The sequence below is a fragment of the Prionailurus viverrinus genome, chromosome B1 (genome assembly GCF_022837055.1).
Source record: "Prionailurus viverrinus isolate Anna chromosome B1, UM_Priviv_1.0, whole genome shotgun sequence".
Taxonomy (NCBI): Eukaryota; Metazoa; Chordata; class Mammalia; order Carnivora; family Felidae; genus Prionailurus; species Prionailurus viverrinus.
Window position 1 is genome coordinate 142,918,153 of NC_062564.1, and position 25,962 is coordinate 142,944,114.

The window sequence follows — 25,962 nt, forward strand, 5'->3', positions numbered from 1 at the left end:
GCTCTTTTTCCATAATTTGGCTGTTGTTGAAAGTGCTGCTATAAACATTGGGATACATGTGCCCCTATTAATCAGCACTCTTATATCCCTTGGATAAATTCCTAGTAGTGTTATTGCTGGATTATAAGGTAGTTCTATTTTTAATTTTTTAAGAATCCTCCACACTGTTTTCCAGAGCAGCTGTACCAGTTTGCATTCCCACCAATAGTGCAAGAGGGTTTCCCATTTCTCCACATCATCGCCAGCATCTGTAGTTTCCTGAGTTGTTCATTTTAGCCACTCTGACCAGTGTGAGGTGGTATCTCAGTGTGGCTTTGATTTATATTTCCCTGATGATGAGTGACATTGAGCATCTTTTTATGTGTCTGTTGGCCATCTGGATGTCTTCTTTGGAAAAGTGTCTATTCATGTCTTCTGCCCATTTTTCACTGGATTTATTTATTTTTCGGGTGTGGAGTTTGGTGAGTTCTTTATAGATTTTGGATACCAGCCCTTTATCTGATATGTCCTTTGCAAGTATCTTTTCCCATTCTGTACGTTGACTTTTAGTTTTGTTGATTGTTTCCTTTGCAGTGCAGAAGCTTTTTATCTTGATGAGGTCCCAGTAGTTCATTTTTGCTTTTAATTCCCTTGCCTTTGGAGATGTGTTAAGTAAGAAATTGCTGTGGTTGAGGTCAAAGAGGTTGTTGCCTGCTTTCTCCTCTAGGGTTTTGATGGTTTCCTGTCTTACATTCAGGTTTTTCATCCATTTTGAGTACAGTGTAAGAAAGAAAGCAGTCCAGTTTCATTCTTCTGCATGTTGCTATCCATTTCTTCCACCACTATTTGCTTAAGAGACTGTCTCTTTTCCGTTGGATACTCTTTCCTGCTTTGTCAAAGATTAGTTGGCCATGCATTTGTGGGTCCAATTCTGGATTCTCTATTCTATTCCATTGGTCTATGTGTCTGTTTTTGTGCCAGTACCACACTGTTTTGATGGTTACAGCTTTGTAGTAGAGGCTAAAGTCTGGGATTGTGATGCCTCCTGCATTGGTTTTCTTCTTCAGTATTACTTTGGCTGTTCGGGGTCTTTTGTGGTTCCATACACGTTTTAGGATTGTTTGTTCTAGCTTTGAGAAGAATGCTGGTGCAGTTTTTTTATTTTAATGTTTATTTATTTTTGAGAGAGAGAGAGAGAGAGACAGAGCATGAGTAGGGGAGGAGCGGAGCGAGAGGGAGACACAGAATCCAAAGCAGAGTCCAGGCTCTGAGCTGTAAGCGCAGAGCCTGATGCGGGGCTTGAACCCACGAACTGGGAGATCATGACCTGAGCCGAGGTCAGACACTTAACCGACTGAGCCACCCAGGCACCCCTGCCGGTGCAATTTTGATTGGGATTGCATTGAATGTGTAGATTGCTTTGGTTAGTATTGACATTTTGACAATATTTATTCTTCCAATCCATGAGCATGGAATGTTTTTCCATTTCTTTGTGTCTTCTTCAATTTCCTTCGTAAGTTTTCTAAGGTTTTCAACATACAGGTCTTTTAAAGCTTTGGTTAGGTTTATTCCTAGGTATTTTATTGTTCTTGGTGCAGTTGTAAATGGGATCAGTTTCTTGATTTCTGTAAGAATTGACATCTTAATATATTGAGTCTTCCTATCTATGAATTTTGGCATCTTGTCCATTTATTTAGATCTTAGTTAATGTCTTCAAATAAAATTTTATAATTTTCTGCACAGCTTTTGTATAGAAATACAAGTACAAGAAATACTTGTATAGAAATACAAGTAAGAAAAACTGATTTATAGTAAAGTTTTTGCCTAATTCTCATCCTTCTTAAAATTTGCCTGCAGATTCCTTTGGGTTTTGTATGCAGGTAATCTTTTAATGTGCTGATGGTGGTTTTGTTTCAAAATCTTCCGTGCTTATTTCTGGGTATTTTACTATAATGTTGAGTAGAAGTGTTAATACTGGGTGGGTATGTTTCTATTCCAAATTTTAAAATAAATGCTTCTAATATTTTTCCATTAATGATATTTGCTTTATAATTTTTAGTTTTTTAGGTTTTTTTTTAGAAGTTTTCCTTTTTAAAAAAAATTTTTTTTTTTAACTTCTATTTATTATTGAGAGACAGAGAAGACAGCATGAGTGTGAGCGAGGGGCAGAGAGAGGGAGACACAGAATGCAAAGCAGGCTCCAGGCTCCAAGCTGTCAGCACAGAGCCCAACGCGGGGCTCGAAATCACAGATCACGAGATCACAACCTGAGCCAAAGTCGGACGCTTAACCAGCTGAGCCACCCAGGCGCCCCAAGTTTTCCTTTTTTTAACAAAAAGGTTTATTATTCATTTTTGAGAGGGAGAGAGACAAGCTGGGGAGGGGCAGAGAGAGAGAGAGGGAGACACAGAATCTGAAGCAGGCTCCAGGCTCTGAGCTGTCAGCACAGAGCTCGAAGTGGGTCTTGAACCTACAACCTGTAAGATCGTGACCTGAGCCAAAATCAGACACTAAACTGACTGAACCAACCAGGTGCTCTGAAGCTTTCTTCTGTTTCTATTTATGCAAGTGCTGAATTTTATTAAATATTTTTTTCATCGATTATGAAATGATTATTTTTCTCATTTCATAGGTTGAGTTAATAAATTATATCTGTACAGTTTTTACTTTTTATTCCTTTTAAATGTTTTGTTATGTAATCTCTACACCCTCTTTTGGGCTCAAACTTACTACGGTGTGATCAAGAGTCACATGCTTTTCTGACTGAGCCAGCCAGGTGCCCCCATCATTTCCAATTTAACTACCCTTGTCTTACTGTGATAAATCCACCCTGGTGCTTTCATATGCTGGATTTATTTTGATAATATATGTCAAGGACTGTGAAAGCTTGGAGATTTTTACTCTTATAAGCTAATAAGTTAGCCAATTATTGTTTCATGGATAGTGGCAGAAGACAGTGAGACTCCTGGGTCAGAGACAAAGAACATTATGACTTCAAACAATAAGATGGGCCCAACCAGCCACGTGCTGTGTACACAGTGAGTTTGCATTGCACCTGCGTAGTTCGTCTATCACTCCAGCACTTTGGAAGGAAGAAGCAAATACTGTAGCAGGCAGCAAAAAGCTAGTCCTGATTCCCCAAAGGGCAAAGAGTTACATGGAAATATTACTATGGTTGCCTTAACCTATCTAGTTTCCAGTATAGCTAGCTATAGAAACTGCTCAGTATCAGACTGATAGGCCTCAGCATCTGTCATACTCACCAAGAATGAAGAGGGAAGTACAGGGTCCCTGGTGGACTGCCTCTCTCCAAAAAATTTCTGTTAGGAATTTTAAACATATGCTCATGAGCAAAATAGACCTGAATAAGATTCTTCCTCTGTCCTCTTTGAAAAGTTTGTATAAGATTCAACTAACATGTTCCTTGAGATAATTCTATAAATTATTCTATAGAGAATAATTGTATAAAGCTGTCACTGCTAGGTGTTTCTTTATGAAACATTTAATTACCACCCCAAAAATTTGTAATTAGAAGGATCATTGAAGATTTCTAATTGTTAATGAGTCAGTTTTGTTGGACCATATGTGTAGTATTGGAATTTGTTTGCTTTTTAATTTTTCAAATTTATTTGTATGAAAGTGGTCATAATATATATTTTGTCCACTAGATCAAATTTATTGCTCAGATTTTTTGTCTTTACAAATTTTTGGCTATTTACTCTTTTAGTAATTAAGGTACTTAATGCTAAAATTTCCACTAAAATTGTGGATTTGTTCATTCCCCCATTAGTTCACCCAGCTTTTGCTTTATAGCTTTTGAGATTATTTAATTATGTATACTGTATACTACTATACCTTTTGGTGAACAGAACCTGATATTAGGTAGTGAGCCTCTTCCTCCTTTGTTAGTATTTTCATCTTAGTCTTTTTTTGTCTAATATTATAGCTGGGCAAATTTTCTTTTGGTTAATGTTTGTCTAATATATCTTTTTTCATCTGTTTACTTTTAACCTTTCTGTGTACTTATGCTCAGGTGTATCTCTTGCAAATAGTATATAGCTGAACTTTGTTGTTAATCCATTCTGGCTTTATGTTGTTTTTAATGTGGGTTCAGATCAGTTGCGTCACCTATATTGTAATTATGAATATTTTTGTGTTATACTATTCTACCTTTTGATATCACACCCCCCCCCCTTTTGCCTTTCTAGAAATATTTTTTCCTTTTGTCTGTATACTTTTATTGCTTTGGAGTTAGTATGTTCTATTTTTAGATGTAGCGATTACTCTTGAAATTATTCCTTAAGTATATTTTTGAAAAAATTAAATTTTCAGCAACTTTTTTACTAAGTTACAATTTATAGTAGTGAAATTCACCCCTTTGGTGAATGTTTTGGTGGATGTTGTTTGTTTATAGTTTCATAACCCTCATCACAATTGAGAAATGGAAGTTTTCTGTCACCCCTCACTTCATTTGTGTTGCTGAAGTCAACACCTACTCTCACCTACTTTCTATACTACATGGAAACACACACTGCGTAGCCTTTTGAGTCTGGATTCTTTCCTTTAGCATAATGCATTAGAGATTCATCCATGTTGTTGTCTATAACAGTAATTCATTTCTGTTGCTGAGTAGTATTCCATTGTGTGGATGTACAACAGTTTTTTATTCACAAATTGAAGGACTTTTGGGTTTCCAGTTAGGGGTGATGAGAAATAAAAGCCCTGTGTAAACATTTAAAGACAAATTTTTGTGTGAAACAAGTTTTTATTTTCCTTGGGTAAATACTTGGGGTGGGATTGCCAGGTTGTATGGTAGATGTATGCTCAACTTCATAAAAAAAAAATGGTTTTCTGTAAGCAGCTGTATCATTTTGCTTCCTCACCAAAACTATGGGAGAATTTTAGTTGCTGTGCATCATTGTCAGCACTTGGTATTATCAATCTCTTAATTTTTGCCATTTTAATAGAATGCAGGGATATTTCATTTATTTCTTTAATAATGATACAATGTGTCTTTTCATGTGTTTATATATCTTGATTCAAGTGTCTATTAACATTGTTTGCTTAGTTTTATTATTGAGTTGCTTTTTTCTAATTACTGATATTTAAGAGTTTATTATATATTCTGGATTCAGATCCTTTTTTAAAATAAGTGTTTTGCAAATATTTTCTCCTAATCTGTGGTTTGTGTTTTCTGTTTCTTTATAGGGCCACTCTCCAACTTTGTGATTATTTTTCACGTTTGCTTTTATACTTCTAGATGCTATACATTTCTACATAAATTATAGAATCAGCTTATTTTTGCAAAATATCCTGCTGAAATCTTTTTTGGGATTGTGATGAACATGTAGATCAGTTTGAGGAGATTGAGTATCTTAATCTTGAGATTATGTTTTCCAATCTGTGAATACAGTGTATCTCTCGCGTTTATGTAGGTCTTCTTTACTCTATTTCTTTAATGTTATATAGTTTTCAGCATGAATATCTTACAAACACTTTGCTATATTTGTACTTATTTGATATTTTTGGTGCTGTTGTAAATGATACTGCTTTCTAAATTTCCAGTTACTCATTGATATTGTAGAATTAAAATGCAACTGATTTTTAAATATGTTGCCCTGTCTCTTGCAACATTTGTAAACACCTACAAAATTCTGTAAATAGACACTGTTTCATTTCTTTCTTTCCCATACATAGTCTTTTAATTTGTTGCCTTGTATTGGCTAGGACAGTATAAATACATGTGATGATAGTGCACATCCTGGCCTTGTTCTCAATTTTAGGGAAAAGCACTCAGTCTCTCACCATTAATTATATCAGTAAAAAGTTGTCAGGTGCATAGGTGCTTTTTCAGGTTATATAAATTTCCTTCTGTTTTGCATTTGCTTGAAAGTTTTTATCATTGATGGAAGTTGAATATGGTCAAATACTTTGTGTACAACTTTTGAGATGATCATATAATTTTTCTTTAATTTGTTTATGTGTTGAATTATACTAATGATTTTCAGATGTTGAGCCAACCTCTGTTCCCATTTTAAAAACCACTTGAAAAAAAAAACCACTTGGTCTTTATGTATTCTTTTTAATATATTGTTGGATTTTATTTGCTAGTATTTTGTTCAGGATTTATACATTAATGATCATAAGACATATGCTGTAATGCCTTTCTTACAATGTTTTTTATTTGATTTCGGAATACTGGTGACCTCATAAGATGGGTTGGAGAGTGTTACTAACACTTCTAAAGTGTATTTTATTTGTTTATTTTGAGAGAGAGCATGCACAAGTGGGAGAGGGGCAGAGAAAGAAGGAAAGAGAGAGTCCCAAGCAGGCACTGCACTACCAGTGGGGAGCCTGATGCGTGGGACTTGATCCTTCAAATTGTGAGATCGTGACCTAAGCTAGAATTAAGAGTGAGATGCTTAAAGGACTGAGCCACCCGGGTGCCCCAAGTGTTACTAGCACTTCTATTTTCTGGAATAGTTTGCATAATAACATTTGTATACTGCTTTCTTAAATTATTGGTAGAATTTTCCAGTAAAACCATATGGTCCTGGAATTTTCTTTGTTGAAAGTTTTTAACTATTTAGTTTCTTTCATTGATAAAGGACATTGAGATTATCCCTTTCTTAGTATAACTACTCCAGCTCTCTTTTCTGTTTGCATGGCATACCCTTTTCTGTTCTTTTACTTTCATTCTATTTGTATCTTTGAATATATAGTATGTCTTTTATGGACAGTATATAATGGATTATTTTTTATTATTCATTCTGCTAATCTCTGCATTTTAACCAGAGATTAATCCAGTTACATTTAATGTGTTTGCTGATAAGGTAGGATTTTTGTCTGTCATTTTACTGTTTTCTATGTGTTAGGTTCTTCTTGTTCCTCTGTTCCCCAATTAATGCCTTTTTGGTTAAATGAGTATTTTCCAGTGTACCAATTTAATTCCCTTGTTTCTTTTGCCTATATTATTTTGAGTTATTTTCTTAATGGTTACCTTAGGGATTACAATAAAAATCTTAGTTATAGTAGTCTAATTTGGATTAATAGCAACTTAATTTCAATAATATAAAAAACGTTGCACCTATAGCTCCATTTGCTTCTCATTTATTCTATTATTGTCATAAATATTATCTTTACATATTATATGCCCATCAACATAGATTTATTATTATTGCTGTATGCAGTTGTCTCTTAGGTAGATTAAAAACACTAATTGTATTTATGTTATCTTCATTTATACTTATGTAATTATCTTTATTGGCATTCTTTATTTAATCATATGAATTCAAGTTTCATTTCAGCCTAAAGAAATCCCTTTAGTATTTTCTATAGGACTGATCTAGCCACAAACTCATTCAGTTTTTATTTATCTGGCAATGTCTTAATTTCTCCCTTATCTAAGAAAGATATTTTTGCTAGATATAAAGTTCTTAGTTGACATTTTTTTTCTTTCATCACTTTGAATATGTCATTCTTCTGCCTTTTGACCTCCACAGTTTCTGATGAGAAAATACAGTGTTAATATTATTGATTGTCTGTACATGATGTGTTGCTATTTTCCTGTTACTTTAAGATTCTGTTTTTGATTTTCTGTAGTTTTATTATAATTTGTTTAAGTGTGGATCTCTTTCACTTTATTCTACCTAGAGTTTGTTAAGTTTATTAGATGTGTATATTAATACTTTTCATCAAATTTGGGATGCTCCTGATTATTTTTTCAAATTTTTTTGTTCTTTGCTCGCTTCCTCTTCTGGGTTTCCCATCCTACATAATGTTGGTATACTTCTTGTATGCTGGTATATCTTTAATCTCTGTTCATTTATTTTTCCTTTCTCCCCCCCCCCTCCCCCCCCGTTCTCCCAGACTGTTATAACCTTAGCTGGCCTGTCTTTAAATTCACAGGTCCTTTCTTCTGCCTATCCACTACTACTCTTGAGTCCTTCTAGTAATTATTTTCATCGTACTTTTCAACTTAATAATTTCTGTTTGGTTTCTTTTTTAATATTTTGATTTTTTTAATGTTTTTATTTTTTCTGGATTTATTGAGATGTAATTGAGATATAACAGTGTAAGTTTAAGGTATACAGTGTATTGATACACTTATATATTGCAAAATGATTATCAGCATACTTGTAGCTAACACCTCCATCTCATCACATAATTACCATGTATTTTTTGTGTTGAGAACTTTTTAAGTTTAACTCTCTTAGCAAGTATATACTACAGTGTAATTAACTATAGTCACCATGCTGTATATTAGGCCCCCAAAACTTGTTAATCTCCTAACTGGACCTTTGTAACCTTTAACCATTATGTCTCCTGCTTCCCTCCCCCCTAGCCACTGGAATCCGCAAGTATACTTGCTATTTCTCTGAGTTTGGCTTTTATCCAGGTGTTTGCTTAATGTGATTCTTAATGATTTTACTAGTTTGAATCACTGAGATCTGCCCATCTTCAGAAGAATAACAGTCTGTATTATCAGGGTAGACAGTGCTTATAGGAAAATGTAGCAGTAACCAAGAGAAGAGATGAGGTTGCTTCATTCTTTTTATCTTCCTGATTCTGTTTCCCTGTGCTTACTCTTTTCTCAGCTGGAGGTGACTATCCCTGAAAATTCCTCAATTGTTCTTATGCTGTCAGAAGTGGGTTTTTTTGTTTTGTTTTTCCTGAAAGATTTTCTTAATGCATTGTGGTTCTTTAAGTGGCTATCTTGGTAACACCAAATGTTGTATGTCAACTGAATGATCTTACATGAGTATCCACATTTATTGTCAGAAGAGATGTGAACTTTGTTTTGGCCTAAATTTTAGGAAAGTCAGTCCCAAAGCTGATATAACAAACATGAAACCTGTCCTACTTCCTTCCTGTTCCTGCACTTTGCTGAAAAATAATAGAAATTATTGCTTTTTAAAATCTGTGTTTATTTACCTAGTTTTAGAAGAGCTACTTATTTTTTTGAGGTATAATTGACATACAGTAATACTGTTAGTTTCAGGTATATATCATAGTGATGTGAAATCTTTATACATTATGAAATGATCCCCATGATAAGTCATTACCATTGATTGCCATACAAGGTATTATATTATTGGCTGTATTCTCTATGATGTACATTACATTCCCATGACTTATTTTGTAACTGGAAATTTGCTCCTTTTAATCCCCTTCATCTATTCTGCCTGCCCTTAATCCCTCCCACCTCTGGTAACCAATAGTTTCTTTCTGATATCTGTGTGTTTCTGTTTTTTCTTTAAGTTTTATTATCCAAGTATACTTGACATACAATGTTATATTAGTTTCAGGTGTACAGCTTGGGGATTTGACAATTGTGCACATTACAGGATACTCACCACAGTAAATGTGACTCTCTGTCACCATACAAGGTTATTGCAGTGTTATTGACTACATTCCCTATGGTGTACTTTTCATCTCTGTGATCTCCTTGTTTTATAACGAGAGGTGTAACCTCTGAATCTCTTTCATTGATGTTTCCTACCACTCACCCAGCTCCCCTCTGGAAACCAGCAGTTCTTTGTATATAAAGGTCTGTTTTTGTTTGTGTGTTCTTCATTTCTTTCAGATTCCACATATAAGTTAAATCATATGGTATTTTTATTTTTGTCTGACTTCACTTAGCATAATGCTCTCTAGATCCTTCCATGTTGTCTTAAATGGGAAACTTCATTTTTAATGGGTAAATAATATTTCATTGCCTACCATACCAATTTTTTTTTATTTGTAGATGGATAGTTTCCATATCTCAGCTATTATAAATAATGTTACAGTGAACATACAGGTGCATATATCTTGTTGATGTTTTTGTTTTCTATTTGGTTACTTTTTGTGATTTTGATTTCTTTTTTGATATTCTTTGTTGAGACATCATTGTCATACTTTCTTTAGATATGGTTTTCTTTAGCTCTTTGAACATATTAAAATAGGTTTTGAAAGACTTGTAGTATAGTCCTCAGGTACAGTTTTTATTATCCTCAGAGACAGTTTCTATTCATTGTTTCCGCCCCCCCCCCCCCCCCCCCCCCCCCGTTATAAGACATACTCTTGTTTCTTTGCATCCTTTGTAATTGCATTAAGAACTGGGACATTTTAAATAATGTGGCAACTCTGAAATTATGATACCTCCTATTCCCAGGGTTATTTGTTGTTTGTTCCTTTAGTGACTTTCAGAACTAATTCTGTAAATTTCATATTTTTTTTATCATGTAATTATATTGAAATCTCTCTTCAGTTTAGTGTTCAGTTAATGCTTAGGCATAGATCTTTTAAAGTTCCTGGAACCAGTGAATCTTCCAATCTTGGCCACGTGGCTCTTTGTGTGTTTTGGGAAATGCTGTCAGTAATCAGCCAAGAAGTATACCACTCTGCCTTAGCCTTTACTTCTTACTTATGCACAGCCTCAAGATCAGGAAAAGGTGAAAGTACACTATTTTTTGGTCTTTCATAAGCATATGCAGAGCCCCCACAGTTATGGTCTCCTAGAGTACCTGGAATATGTCAGAGCTTTTCAAACTCTTTTTTTTTATTTTTAATGTTTGTTTATTTTTGAGCAAGAGACAGAGTGTGAGCCGGGAAGGGGCAGAGAGAGAGAGAGAGAGAGAGAGGGAGACACAGAATCTGAAACAGGCTCCAGGCTCTGAGCTGTCAGCACAGAGTCTGATGTGGGGCTTGAATATGCGAACTGTGAGACATGACCTGAGCCGAAGTTGGAAGCTTGACAGATTGAGCCACCCAGGTGCCCCTATCAGAGCATTTCAGAACCCTTATTAAGCTCTTATCCCAAGCTTTTCTTAAGCATTTAGGTTAGTCTGTTGTTTGCCTTACCTGTTTCTATGACCTCAGGCAGCCGTAAGTTAGCATAAGTAAGCATTTACCAGTAATGGTTTCCTCAAACATGCCTTAACACTCTCCACTACCCTTCATTCAGGTTGAAAGCTTTTAGCACTTGGCAAGAGTCAAGGAACCACTAGCAAAGAAGTCAGAGATAAATGACTAGTCATTTGAATGAGGCTTTGAAAGGCTGGAGCTCAGTTTTGGTTGCTTCAGTGGTTGCCAAGCTGCCCTGGCAGTGAGGGACCAGAAGTTATCTAAACCCCAAAAATTACTGTCTTCACTGCTATTCTGCCCTTTTGTTCTTACGAAGGGGCAAATTTTTGGAAGTTCTTAGTCTGCCATTTTTGGCTTCATTTTCTATCCATTTCTGTTTTCAGTGAGGGGTGGTATTTTCTGTCTTTCAAGGAATTTGTCATTTTTTTCTAAGTTGTTGAACCTAAGGACCTAAAGTTTTCTTAATATTCCTTATCCTCCTAATGCCTCAAGGCATTAAAGAGGGCTGTTTCCTAATCTTTAATTCTTGATATTGGTGAGTTGTGTCTTTTTTTTTTCTTCTGATCAAATGTAGGTTTATCAAAAATTTTTTGCCTCTTTTTCAAAGTATCATGCTTTAGATTTGGTAGTAGTCTCTTGTTTTTCTGTTATAAATTTTATTGATGTCTCCTCTTTGTTGTTCCTTCTTCCTATTTTCTTTGGCATTCATTTGCTCATTTTTTAGGTTCTTAATTTGGAAGTTAAGTCATTGCTTTTAGATCTTATATTCTAAAATAAAGCTTAATCCTATAAATTTCCCTCTAGACACTAACTTAGGTACATCATACAAATTTTGATGATGTATTTTCATTTTAGTTCAGTTAAATTTCCTTGTGACTTTCTCTTTGACCCATAGATTACTTAGAAGTGTATAATGTTTAATTTCTTTTTTTTTTTTTTAATTCTTTTAATGTTTATTTTTGAGAGAGAGAGAACAAGAGCGAGCAGGGGAGGGCAGAGAGAGGGAGATTCAGAATCCGAAGTAGGCTCCAGGCTCTGAGCTGTCCACACAAAGCCATTGAGGGACTTGAACTCACAAATCATGAGATCATGACCTGAGCTGAAATTGGCTTAACCAACTGAGCCACCCAGGTGCCCCATTGTGTGTGTGTGTGTGTGTGTGTGTGTGTGTGTGTGTGTGTGTGTGTGTGTGAGTGATGTCTAATTTCAAAATACCTGGAGTTTTTTTAGTTCTCTGTTGTTGATTTCTAGTTTTATTATGGTCAGTATGCTTTGGTTTTACTTCTTTTAAACGTGTCACAGTTTGTTTTCTAGTCCAGAAAATGGTGTCTTGGTAAATGTCTGTGTACACTCGAAAAGATCATGTATTTTCCTCTGTATGAGTAATATATAAATATCGTCATATCGGTTGACAGGTTTTTCTCATTTCCATCTCTACTGACTTTCTGTTTACTTTTTCTGTTGATAACTAGTGGAGGAGTGTTGAAGTCTTAAACACCATTTTGCAGTCTTGGGAGATACTATTCCACTCTATTCCAGCTTCCATTCTTGCTAATGAATTTTATTACCATTACCGTGTTTGTTTTGTTTTGTTTTTAAGTAGCTGGTTATTTTCCCCAAAGGGTTTTAAAGCTTTCTATTTACAATTGTCCTTCACAAGTTTGCCGTACAATGTAAAATGAAATCCTTTCATGTACTTCTTTTTAAATTTTTTTTTTCAACGTTTATTTTTTTGGGGACAGAGAGAGACAGAGCATGAACGGGGGAGGGGCAGAGGGAGAGGGAGACACAGAATCGGAAACAGGCTCCAGGCTCTGAGCCATCAGCCCAGAGCCTGACGCGGGGCTCGAACTCACGGACCGCGAGATCGTGACCTGGCTGAAGTCGGACGCTTAACCGACTGCGCCACCCAGGCGCCCCTCATGTACTTCTCGCTATACGTTGTGCTTCTTCTGTCAGTTTATTCATTCTTTAAAAATTATCTTGTGAAAGTTTGCAGCCTTTTTCTATTTAAGTAATGTGTCTTCTCACTTCTCTTTAAACTGTCTTTCCAACAGGACTTGTTTCCTGTTGGCTGCCGTATGTCAGAATCTAAATTTTTTTTCCAGTTTTCTTGTTTTTATCTCCTGTTGCCTTTGGGTTTTCCCAAAGGACTCCGAGCTTCTAGTTCTGTTTACCATAATCAGCTGTTATTATACAGAAACAATACTGATGTGATTGCATGATGTGGAAGGGGAGGAAGAGTCCCTTTTTATGATTAGTTTTATGATTAGGTCTCAGTCCCATTAAAAATGGGCCTGAATTAGATCTCCTTCCTGTTCTCTCCACCCCAAATTAGGCTAGAGAGGGCTGGAGTGTTGGGTATTTACCTAACATTAAATGGTAAAACTTCACCTGATTATACTCATAAAATAGTTTGCCTTGCATGCAGGACTTGTTAAGGAGAGCATTACTCTTCCTACCAGAAGCATAAGGGGAATTTTTATCCAGTCTTTATATTAAAAACCTGGTCGGTCTCCTGGAAGTAAAACTCAGAGAATGTTGGATATTCCTAAGACTGTGTTCCTTCTTGAGTTTTTAATTCTCTAGTTAATGTCTTCCAAGCCTCTGACAATTTGTCAATTATGATTTAACCTGTTTCAGCTATTACTAGTTCCATTTCTGGGCTGCTTTATCTGGACTTTAGCTGCCACTAGGCTGTGATTCTCTGTATGTGCCTGTTTGTGTTTAGGGCAGCAGTTTGCCTTATGATCTTAACTGTGGGGACAGAGTGACAACTTCCAGCTTCTTTCTTTAGATGTTGAGCTAGAGACCCAAGTCCTATTCTCTGTTTCTAGAGCTCCAACTTAATATATGTTAAGATTTTTTATTTTTATTTTTTTAAAGTTTATTTACTTAATTTGAGAGAGAGCAGCAAGCATGACCAGGGAGAAGGGCAGAGAGAGAGAGAGAGAAAGAAGAGAATCCCAAGCAGGCTCTGAGCTGTCAGTGTGCAGCCTGGTGAAGGGCTCAATCTCACAAACCATGAGATCATGATCTGACTGGAAATCACAAGTTGGACACTCAACTGACTGAGATACCCACGCACCCCAAGATTTCTTATTCTAACTCACATATTTTTACTGTTTCATATTTTATATCTTTCTCTTATTGATGCATTTTGGATAGTTTCTTTGAATGTATTTTTTCTGCTCAACAATTTTATTTTTAGCTATAATCTGCCTAACTCATTGACCATGATTTTTTTTGCTAGTACTTTGAGTATATGTACTAAACTACCCAAATATTTTAGTATGCACCTTGACTGACTGATTCATTCATTCATTCATTCATTCATTCATTCATTTATTTATTTATTTATTTATTGATGGATGCACCTTTTTAATGATATCATTCATTCTTTCTCATACAGGACTATTTGTCTTTCAGTTAGAATATTGTCTTCAAAGATAAACAGAACTTATAAAGGTTAATTCATTGTGCTGATTTGTGATAATACTTCAGAATTGACTAAGTTTAATATATATGTTTACATATATAGGTGGTTTTGGCAAACCAATTGTAGGTAGCTAGTATAAACAGTGAAATCTGGAAAGAAGTAACTTTTCTGAAATTTTTCTTTATGACTGTCTTAAAGTATTTCTTTAAATTCACATAATTTCTTAAAATTAATGTAACATTAAATACTGTAACATTCACTTTAGAAAATTAGTATTTTGTTTTATTGCATACAGTTGTCTGGTCCTAACAATTGCAAGTCTTACAGATTTTATTTTTGTATTCTGATTTAGGCAATCCTTTATCACAGGATATTCTCAATTTATACCAGGACCCAGATGGAACCCGAAAGCTACTGAACTTCATGCTTGACAATCTTGCAGGTAAGTCTTAATGACAAAATAGTGAACTCAACATGTATTACTGCTAGCTTATATGTCACATGTTGCTTAAGAGCATCTGACCTTTTTTTTTTTTTTATAACTTTTTACAATTTTGGAGTTACTATATTTCATGGTAGTGGGACAATCTTTTCATATACCGAGTACTTTCTATTTACCAAGCAATATGTTACGAGCTTTAGTTATATTATTTAATCTCTCTAAAGAACCTAGGAGGTAGGAATTTTTACTGGTTGCACAGATGCAAGTTCTGAGATTCAGAGAATAAAATGTGATTTTCCCAAATTACACAGCTGGTTAATGCTGGAGCTGTGAACACAAGATTCTCTTGATCACAGGTACATAGTTATTAATTGTAAGCAGATTACATGGATCCCACACACTGTACACATTTTTTTGTGAACAAAATTACAAGTTTGATTCACTACACATTCGGGGAAATTTTGCAAGCAGGATTTTGATTAAGAACACCAAATGTATCTGACTAAAATAGTTGTATTCCAAATAGAAATTTTTGTAATATAAGAAGTCTATTAAGTATTTGACTTAAAACTTGTTTTTGCTTAAGCACTCAAAATATGAGTAAATGTATAGATGCTTGAATTCAGATATTTTTCTTGGAATAATGTCTTTCTAAAATATAGAATCCCAAACAGAGACATCTAGATTCCAGCCTCAGGCCATCATCACAATATGTTGTCTATACTTTTTTTAATTATCTCCATCATAGAAGACACCTACGTAAAAATTTTTTAAAAATGGTGATATTTACAATAATGTAAAACCAAATTAATATCATCGCAAATATTTTTGGCTTATAAAAACTAAAGTCGATTGATGAGAGATAATAAACTTGAGAGGTTCTTTCAGTAACAAATTAAGACTAGCTAAAAGTTTAATTCAGCTGTATATATAGTATGTGTACACTAATTCCTTTTTGCTTTAAAAATACAATTCTCCTTTGTCAATATAGATGTAGCCACTTGACCCAGTCATATGGCATGTGTTGGGGTTTGTGTGTATATAATTTTTAAGGAGGTCTTCAGTGCTTTAGATACGAGTCATTGTTGGCATATATGTTGCAGACATCTTCTCCCATGCTCTTGTTTGCCTTTCCACTTTCTTAATTTGTTTTTTGATGAACAGAAAACATTTTAACATAATTGAATTTATTGAGCTTTTCTATTATGGTATTGCTTTTGTGTCCTTTTTAAGAATTTTTCCCTACCCCAAGCTCAAGAATATATTTTCCTATATCTAAAAACTTCATTTTGTACTTGTAACATTTAGAGCTATCATCTTCCTAGAATTGAAATTTGTATATCATAGGAGTCTATATTCATAACTTTTCCATTTGACTTTGAGCCTTTTATGGGAAAGACTGTCCTTTCATTACTGTATTTTAGTGCCATCTTTGTGATAAATTGTCATTGTATGTATGGGTTTGTTTCTGGGGTTTTGTATTCTCTATTTAATTCTGTCTTTATGATAATATAACAGTGTCTTTAATTATGGCATTTTTATAAGATATCTTAAGATTCAGTAGAGTAAGCCTTCCATCTTGATTTGATTCTAAAGTCTAAGCTAGTTTTGCCCCCATCCTTCTTTACCCTGTATTTTCATTAAAATTATTAGAATTGGCTTTTCAGGTTTCTCCCCTCCCCCAAAATATAGGAATTTAGGTTGAGATTATACTGAATCTATAGATCGCTTTGGAAAAAATTGACCTGTTTACAACACTGGATCTTCTAATCTAGCAGTGTTGAATATTCTTTCATTTATTGTGCTTTCTCTAATTTCTCTTGATATTGAGTTTTAGGTTTCTGTGTAGTATTCTTTACATTTCTTATTACATTTATTCTAGGTATTGAAGTTTTTGATGCTCTCATAAATGGTCTTTTTTTTTTTTTTAACGTTTATTTATTTTTGAGACAGAGAGAGACAGAGCATGAATGGGGGAGGGTCAGAGAGAGGGAGACACAGAATCTGAAACAGGCTCCAGGCTCTGAGCTGTCAGCACAGACCCCGACGGGGGGCTCAAACTCACGGACCGCGAGATCATGACCTGAGCCAAAGTCGGCCACTTAACCAACTGAGCCACCCAGGCGCCCCATAAATGGTCTTTTTGAAAATGAATCTCAGTAAGATTATTATTGCTCATTTATGGAATACAGTTGGGTTTTGTATATTTATTGGTATTCAGACACCTTGCTGAACACTTGAAAGTGCCTTTGATAAATACATATTCAGCCATTTCACTAAAATCTTCTTAATCCTAAGGTATTTTTATTTTAATTCTACAATTGTGTCATTGCACATAACAACACTTTCATTACTCTCTAATTCTTATCTTTTATTTCTTTTTCTTGCCTTATTGTACTTGCTAAGATCTTTAGTAGGTGCTAACAGTAGTGATAATTTGTCTAATTTCAAAATTTATTAGCTTTTTGAAATTATGATTAAGTATGGCATTCACTGTAGTTTTTATATATATCAGATTAAGGAAGTTCTATTCCTAGTTAGAGTTTTTCATTTTTTAATATGAACAAATGTTAAATATTATCAAATGCTTTTTTTTCTTAAGATGAGAATATGTTTTCTGGCCTTTATGCTGTTAATTTGGTAAATGCATTGATTTTAATGCTATACCACCTTTGTATTAAATTCAAGTAGGTTGCAGTATAGTATTATCCTTTTTATATATCCCTTTATTCAGTTAGCTAATATTTTACTTAGGATTTTTTGCATGTAAGTTTAAGTGAGATCGATCAATAATTTTCCTTTCTTCAATATTCTTGTCAGGTTTTAGTATAAAGATTATACAGGCATCACAAAATTTATTTTCTGTTAATTGGAAGAGAATATTTATGATTGGTGTTTCTTAAATGTATGGTAGAATACATCAGAGTCTGGGGTTTCTTTGAAGGAAGTTTTCAATTGCTGATTTAGTTTCTTTAATAACTATAGTACTGTTCTGATACTCCATTTATCAGTTTCTGAAAGTTGTATTTTTTGGTAATTTTCCCATTTTATCTAAATCTTAATTTTTTAAAAAAATCTTCAAATTTATTTACATGAAGTTCAGAATATCTTTTAATGTTTATTTGATAGTGTTGTCTCTTTTTCATATTCCAGATATTAGTTATTTGTGTTGCTTTTATTTACTTCATGCATAGTCTTGCCTGCAGGTATTTAGCAATATTTCTTTGGGGGAAAAAAAAGAGCCAATTTTTAGTTTTAGTAATACTCTTTTATTATTTTTTTAACATCAGTGATTAAAAATTTTTTTTTTTAATGTTTATTTTCAGGAGAGAGAGAGAGAGAGAGAGACAGGGAGATGGGAAGAGAGAGACAGAGAGAGAGAGAGAGAGAGAGAGAGAGAGAGAGAGAGAGAGAGAATGAGCCAGCGATCGAGCAGGGGAGGGGCAGAGCCAGAGGGAGACAGAATCCAAAGCAGGCTCCAGGTTCTGAGCTGTCAGCACAGAGCCCAATGCAGGGCTCCAACTTGACCTGAGCCAAAGTTGGATATTTGATGGGCCATCCAGGCGCCCCTGATATCAGTGTTTTTTAAATCTTTATTCCTTGGACTTTCATCTACTGTTATTTTTTCTAACCTTTTAATATCTAAATCATTAACTTTTATACTTTGTTTTTTTCCCAAAGTATTTATTTATAAATCTCTCTTTAAATCTGGCTTTTAGCTGCATTCTTCAGGTTTCAATTTGTATTGATTTTTTATCATTCAGTTCCGTATATTATCTAATAGCTCTCATCATTGTTTCTTAGATTAATCAATTAGAAATTTCCTTATTTCTAGGAGATGTTTTGTCATTGGTTCCTACCTTAATTCCATTGTGGTCAGAGAGTAATTTATTTAAAAAAATTTAAAGATTTTATTTATTAGGCGGCATATGCTTAATTTTTCTAAGTGTTATGTATGCACTTAAACAGAATGTACATTCTGTACTTATTTGGTGCTGCATTCTATATATATTAGTTTAAGTTTATTAATTGCCTGAATATTTCATACTTGATAATTACTGATTTTTATTCATTAGTGATAGCTGTGTTAAGATCTCCCGTTTTGATTATAGATTTGTTTATTTTTTATGTCTCTTGCAGGGATCAAAAGGATTGATTCTTTTATCATGTAATGGGCTTCTTTGTTCCTAGTATTTCTTTTTTTTTTTTTTAACTTTTTTTTTTTTATACGTTTATTTATTTTTGAGACAGAGGCAGAGCATGAACAGGGGAGGGGCAGAGAGAGAGGGAGACACAGAATCTGAAACAGGCTCCAGGCTCTGAGCTGTCAGCGCAGAGCCTGACGCGGGCTCGAACTCACAGACTGTGAGATCATGACCTGAGCCGAAGTTGGACGCTTAACCTACCAAGCCACCCAGGTGCCCCTGTTCCTAGTAGTTCTTATTAATTACATATAGTGAGGGTTTATTTTCACATATCTTATCTTTCTGGTTATTTGTAATGTTTACCAGCTCATTATGTACTTCTCATTACTTTATTAATATAGCTATATGAAAATAGCTATGCAAATTCTTTTTGGTTAAAATTTGCACAGTATATCTTTTTCTCTTATGTTTAATGTTCTGTTTCCTTATATCTTAGTAATTCTGTCTTATTTTGGGTTTATTTTTTTTCTTGTTTTTGAAGTGAAAACCTAGATTTTTTATTTTAAATCCTTTCTATTTATAAATCCAAGTATGTAGCATTATGTATTTCCCTCTCAGAACTACTTTAGCTGCACCCTGCAAATTTTGATATGTTGTATTTTCATTTTCATTCTGTTTAATGTGTTTTTTTTTAATTTCCTTTGAGACTTCCTCTTTCATTCATGGGTTATTTAGAATGTGTTGTTAAATTTTCTGTTCTTTCTGTTACTCATTCTTTGATTCCAGTTTGGGACCAGTTGGAAAACATATTCTGCATTATTTCAGTTCTTTTCAGTTTACTGGTGTTTGTTTCATTGTCTTGGCTAATGTTACATGGGTGCTTGAAAAAGCAAATATTCTGTAGTTGGTGGATTGTTCTATAAATGTAAACTATGTTAGTTGGTGGTGATGTTCCATTCTTCTATATCTTTTCTAAATTTTCTATCTAGTGTTCTTATTATCAAATACTGACATTATAGTGTTGAACTCCCCAACTGTAATTGTAGAGATGTCTGTTTCTACTTTCAGCCCTGGCAGTATTTGCTATATGTATTTGAAGGTACATTGTTTGGTGTATACATATTTAGAATTACTACATAGTCTTGCTGAATTGAACCTTTTATTATTAAGTAACAACCTTCTTTTTCTAGTATTTTCTTTGCTCTTAAGTCTGTGTGTCCGATGTAAATGTAACCACCTACTTTTTTTGTTGTTGTTTCTTCCTAGCATGGTATTTCTTTTTCCATTGTCTTTCAACTTTACTATGTTGTTGTATTTGACATAAGTTTCTTATAGACAACATATAGTTGAGTCATGTGTCTGCCCCACAAGAGTCTGCTGTTTTGTATATTTAGATCATTGCATTTTTAATAATTAGCAATAGAGGTCCCTGGGTGACTCAGTCCCTTAAGCATCTGGCTCTTAATCTTGATTTAGGTCATGATCTTGCATTTCCTGAGATTGAGCCCCCAGTCATGAGGCTCTGCACTGATAGCACGCAGCTTATTGGGATTCTCTTTCTCCCTTCCTCTCTCTGTACCTTCCTGTGCACGTTCTCTCTCTCTCTTTCTCAAAATAAATAAACTTAAAAAAAAATTATTGATATGTAGCATTTAATTGTGCCATTTTAAAAAATTGTTTTCTGTTTGTTTCCTGTATGTACTTCCTTTGTTTATCTTTTCTTGGTTTCCTGTGGGTTACTTAAATATTTTTTAGGATTCTCCCTTGTTTTATTTGTGCTATTTTTGAGTATATTGTCTTCTATAATTTTCTTAATGTTTGCTCTAGAATCACAGTATACATAGTGTAGTCAACTGATAAAGGTATTTTATCACTTTAAGTGCATTATCGATGCCTTCCACTTGTGTGCCTCACACTCCCCACTTTTATTAAAATATGTATTTTTTTTCTTCTACCTGCACAGAGTATCACACAGATGTTATGATTTTTGCTTCAGCCATCAGCTATGACTTAAGAAGCTCATGTGGAGAAACATAATCCATTATGTTTACCCCTGATTTTACTCATTGCTTGTTCTTTCCTTTTTGATGTTCTGGTTCTTCTGTTACCATTTCCTTTCTGTTTAGAGAACTTCCATTACCCATTTTTTAAGGGCAGTTCTGTTAGCAACAAAGTCTCTTGGTTTTTCTTTTATAACAATTTTATTTCCCCTTGATTTCTGAAGGGTGGTTTTGCTGGATACGGAATTTGTGGCTTGACCGTTCTTTCTTTTAGCACTTGAAAATGTGCCGCTTCCTCTGACTACCATGGTTTCAGAAAAGAAACCTATTGTTCCGATAGGTAATGTGTCCTTTCTCTTTGATGTTTTTGAGATATTTTTTTTTCTGTCTTTACTTTTCAGTCTATGATATGTCTTGGTGTGGATTTCTTTGGGTTTATTCTACTAGAAGTTTGCTCACCTTCTTGAATTTGTAGGTTTATGTCATTTACCAAATTTGAGACATTTTCACCATTGTCTCTTAGAATACTTTTAAGCCTATGTTGTTTCTCTTTTCTTCTTGACTCTGATGATATGAATTTTAGAGGTTTTGTCTCTCAAGCTCTGTTCATTGTTTTCCCACAGTTTATTTTCCTTTAATTGTTCAGATGGAAGAAATCTCAAATTACTAATTTTTTTGGTTTTTTAATTTTTCTTGCCCTTTCAGTGAGTTTTGTTATTTTTTATTATATTTTTAAGTTCAGTAATTTCATTTTGGTCATTTTTTAAAAAGTAGAACTTCTTTGGACTTTTTATTTTTTCATTTGTTTCAGCAGAATTTGTAATTACTTCTTGAAGCAGCTTTATGATAGCTGCTCTAAAATCTCTGTCAGATAATTTCAGCATCTAAATCATCTCTGTGTTGATCTCTGATGGTAGTCTTTTCTGCCTTAATTTGTGATAATCCTGGTTTTTGGTGTGACCAGTGATTTTCAGTTGTACTCTGGTTATCTTGAATGTTATGTTTGGAGACTCTTGAAGCTTTTATTATTAAAAAAAATTTTTTTTGATGTTTTTTTTTTATTTTAATTTTTTTTTCAACGTTTATTTATTTTTGGGACAGAGAGAGACAGAGCATGAATGGGGGAGGGGCAGAGAGAGAGGGAGACACAGAATCGGAAACAGGCTCCAGGCTCTGAGCCATCAGCCCAGAGCCTGACGCAGGGCTCGAACTCACGGACCGCGAGATCGTGACCTGGCTGAAGTCGGACGCTTAACTGACTGCGCCACCCAGGCACCCCTTGATGTTATTTTTTGAGAGAAGGAGACAGAGCAAGGGAGCAAGGGAGGGGCAGAGAGAGAGAGAGAGACACAGAGACAGAGACAGAGAGAGGAAGGGAGGGAGAGAGACAGAATCCTAAGCAGGCTCCAGGCTCTGAACTGTCAGCACACAGCCTAATGAGGGGCTTGAACTCAATGACTGCCAGATCATGACCCGAGCCGAAGCTGTTCGCTTAACCAGATGAGTCACCCAGGTGCCCTTTGTTCCTTTTAAAATCAAATGTCAATTTTAACAGGCAGTTGCCCAGTTTAGGTTTAGCATATGGGTTCTCTTAGCCCTTCCAGGCTCAGCTGACAACCTCAGTGTGGGCAAATTAGGCCCATTGCTGCTGGTCCCTGGAGGGGTGGGATGTGTTGGCTCTCTTGGGCTCTGGTAGAGAGATTGCCATGAGCACTTTGGATTACCACCGCCACTGAGTGTGAGTTTCTCATGTAATACTTGTTGCATTTCTCCTTTTTGGCTTCACTGGCCAGAGGAATCAGGATTTTTTTGCTGCCCTTACCCAGCTGTCTACCACCCATTGTGGCATGTATGGGAGATAAAAATGGGAGGATTACTGTTTTATCACATTTTAAGTATAATTCTGAGAGATTACTATGTTAACTCCTGTCTCTTGTATTCATGAGGACACTTATCTTCCATATTGATCCAAATTCTGGTACTGTTATATCTATTAAACAGTGGTTTTTTTTTTTTTTGATGGTAGCCCATATATTTCTGTTCTTTGTCATATCACTGACATTGCAGTTTCATCTTAGAAATTAATTTTAAGTATATGTCCATATGAGTATATCATTCTCCTTGTAAGAAATGTTAAAAATTCCTATTAAGACTAGAATGTTTTTTGACCATTACCTTTAATTCCATGTTCCCTCCATGTAAGTAAACACACTTGTAAATTGGGTGTGTATTTGTGTAGATATTTTTCTAGACATTGATATGTAAAAATTACACCAGTAGAAATGTTATGGTATTACTTTTCATGCGTGTTTTTAAAATGTTTTTTAATAAAACATTTTATCATTGCATATTTTCTAATTGTTTTCATTCAGTTTTTCTTATATATTTTTCTATTTTAGCACACATGTATCTATCCCTTTTTTCTTAAACTATACCATAAATTTCTCTAAAATGAATATTAGCCATTTACCCATGTTTTTGCTGCTATAAACAGCAGTGTAATGAGTATCTATTTGAATGCTTTCTTAAAAATTTTTTAAATGTTTATTTATTTTTGAGAGACAGAGAGAGACAGCATGAGTGGGGGAGGGGCAAAGAGAAAGGGAGACACAGAACATGAAGCAGGCTCCAGGCTCTGAGCTGTCAGCACAGAGCCTGATGCGGGGCTCGAACTCACGAGCTGCGAGATCATGACCTGAGCCAAAGTCAGATGCTCAACTGACTGAGCCACCCAGATGCCCCTAATGCTTTTGTTTTTTTTAACTTGTTTTATTTTTTATTTTTTTAAATTTACATCCAAATTAGTTAGCTTATAGTGCAACAATGATTTCAGGAGTAGATTCCTTAGTGCCCCTTACCCATTTAGCCCATTGCCCCTCCCACAACCCCTCCAGTAACCCTCAGTTTGTTCTCCATATTTATGAGTCTCTTCTGTTTTGTCCCCCTCCCTGTTTTTATATTATTTTCATTTCCCTTCCCTTATGTTCATCTGTTTTGTCTCTTAAAGTCCTTATGTGAGTGAAGTTATATGATTTTTGTCTTTCTCTGACTAATTTCACTTAGCATAATACCCTCCAGTTCCATCCACATAGTGCAAATGGCAAGATTTCATTCTTTTTGATTGCTGAGTAATACTTCATTGTATATATCATACCACATCTTCTTTATCCATTCCTCCATCGATGGACATTTGGGCTCTTTGCATACTTTGGCTATTGTTGATAATGCTGCTATAATCATTGGGGTGCATGTGTCCCTTTGAAACAGCACACCTGTATCCCGTGGATAAATGCCTAGTAGTGCAATTGCTGGGTCATAGGGTAGTTGTATTTTTAGTTTTTTGAGGAACCTCCATACTGTTTTCCAGAGTGGCTGTACCCCTTGAATTCCCATGAATGCTTCTTTAGCAGATAGGGCTGAATCCAAGAAATAGCATTGCTGGGTCATAGGGGATATGGATGTTTAAAAATTTAAAAGATGTCCTCCCAGATAGCCCTACCAATTTATATTCTTATCAGCCACATATGCAAGTATTCATTTCTTATCACCATCACCAACTCTGGATATATTAAAAAAATTTTTTTTGTCAACCTGGATAAAAACATGCTGTCTCATCTTTTTCCTGATTACTGGTGAGATATAGTGTCTTTTCATGTTTTTGACTCTTTGGATGTTGTTGGTGAATACTATGCATTTTACTTATACTGATACACTGTGATACATTAATTAAAATAGATTAGTAATGTTTTGGGAAGCACCAAAATGTCAACATCACCATACATGTTTTATTTTGAGGATTCTTTGATTTCTGAATTTTTAACCATTTGCTGATAAGGAACCCCAACAACTAGAAAGTACCTTGTTTACACTGCACTGTATTTATATATCGGGCTTTCCATTTTTTACATAGTTGGCCATGATTGTGGCATGGCACTCCTGGCAGGCATGATTGTTTTCCAGGATTCAGTATGTTGATCCAGCTGCCTGGTTTGTTTGCCATCTTATGATAAGCTTCATTTCTTTCCTGGCAAGATATGGAATATGCAAACTAATGTTTGTTCCACTCTGTGAAAAGTATGGAAGCTAAAGCAGGCATCGTTTAGGTAGATGTTGGAATACCAAAATGCTCAGTAAGGTGAAACTTTAAAAAAACTTTTTATAGATGTTTATTTATTTTTGAGAGAGATAGACACAGAGGCAGGGAGAGAGACAGAGCATGAGTGGGGGAAGGACAGAGAGAGAGGGAGACACAGAATCCCAAGCAGGCTCCAGGCTCTGAGCTGTCACTACAGAGCCTGACCCAGGGCTTGAACGCACGAACCGTGAGGTCATGACCTGAGCTGAGGTTAAACACTTAACCAACTGAGCCGTCCAGGCACCCCTTTAAAGTGAAACTTTCAAGATCTTAGATATTCTGGGCAAAATTACTGTGGCTGGATGAAGATAAGAGTGTTTTGTTTTAAAGGAACATATTTCTCAGCCACTAAATACCCTGGGAAATCCACAAACTTGAATCCAATTATCCTGTAATTGTGAATGTTCTTAAAAGGAAGAAGTAAAAGCGGTAGTTAAATCTTGGTGAATTTTCTCTCATCTGGTACTTGGGTAGCTTTTAGTTCCATGGTATTGATAATCATATCTGAGTAATTAATGTTTAACCAATGCCTTCCTTTTTTCTCTATAATGTAGTTCTAATCTCTTGCTTTGCATGGATGTTCTAAAAGAGAAAGTTTAAAATCAAGAAATGAAGGCTGTGTAAGTGGAAATGCCAATTAGGACTTTCCTAATGTTCTTTTCACATTTTCATTTGTGTATTTTCTTCATAGGTCTCCTTAAACTTCTTTTGGCTTCTTTATATTTCAGTATTAGAATTTTAAGTCAGTTTGTGGGGCATTAAAACTGAAGAGACAACAGAAGTTGATTTGACATTTTTAAGTAAATACTACTGATTTTAGAAGACATGAAGTTAATGTTTAAAATTTTTTTCCCTTCAGTTCATCCAGAGCAGCTTCCTCCGAGGCCATGGATTACATTAAAAGAACGAGACCAAATTCTGCCATCAGGTAATTTTTTTTATTCTTCCTTGTAATAAAGCCTTCCAATTGAGTA

At 34.8% G+C, this 25,962-nt stretch overlaps 1 protein-coding gene across 7 annotated transcripts in view; it reads left to right on the plus strand.

The window, feature by feature from the left end:
- CNOT6L (CCR4-NOT transcription complex subunit 6 like) overlaps nt 1–25,962 on the plus strand; it is a 119,270-nt gene that overhangs the window by 56,612 nt on the left and 36,696 nt on the right. For 6 of the 7 annotated variants that reach the window (XM_047855548.1, XM_047855544.1, XM_047855545.1 and 3 more), the window contains 2 exons: nt 14,619–14,708; nt 25,848–25,916. In XM_047855548.1, coding sequence (XP_047711504.1) covers nt 14,619–14,708; nt 25,848–25,916 — 159 coding nt within the window. The remainder of the gene's footprint in view (nt 1–14,618; nt 14,709–25,847; nt 25,917–25,962) is intronic. The other variant, XM_047855547.1, reaches the window with a different exon arrangement.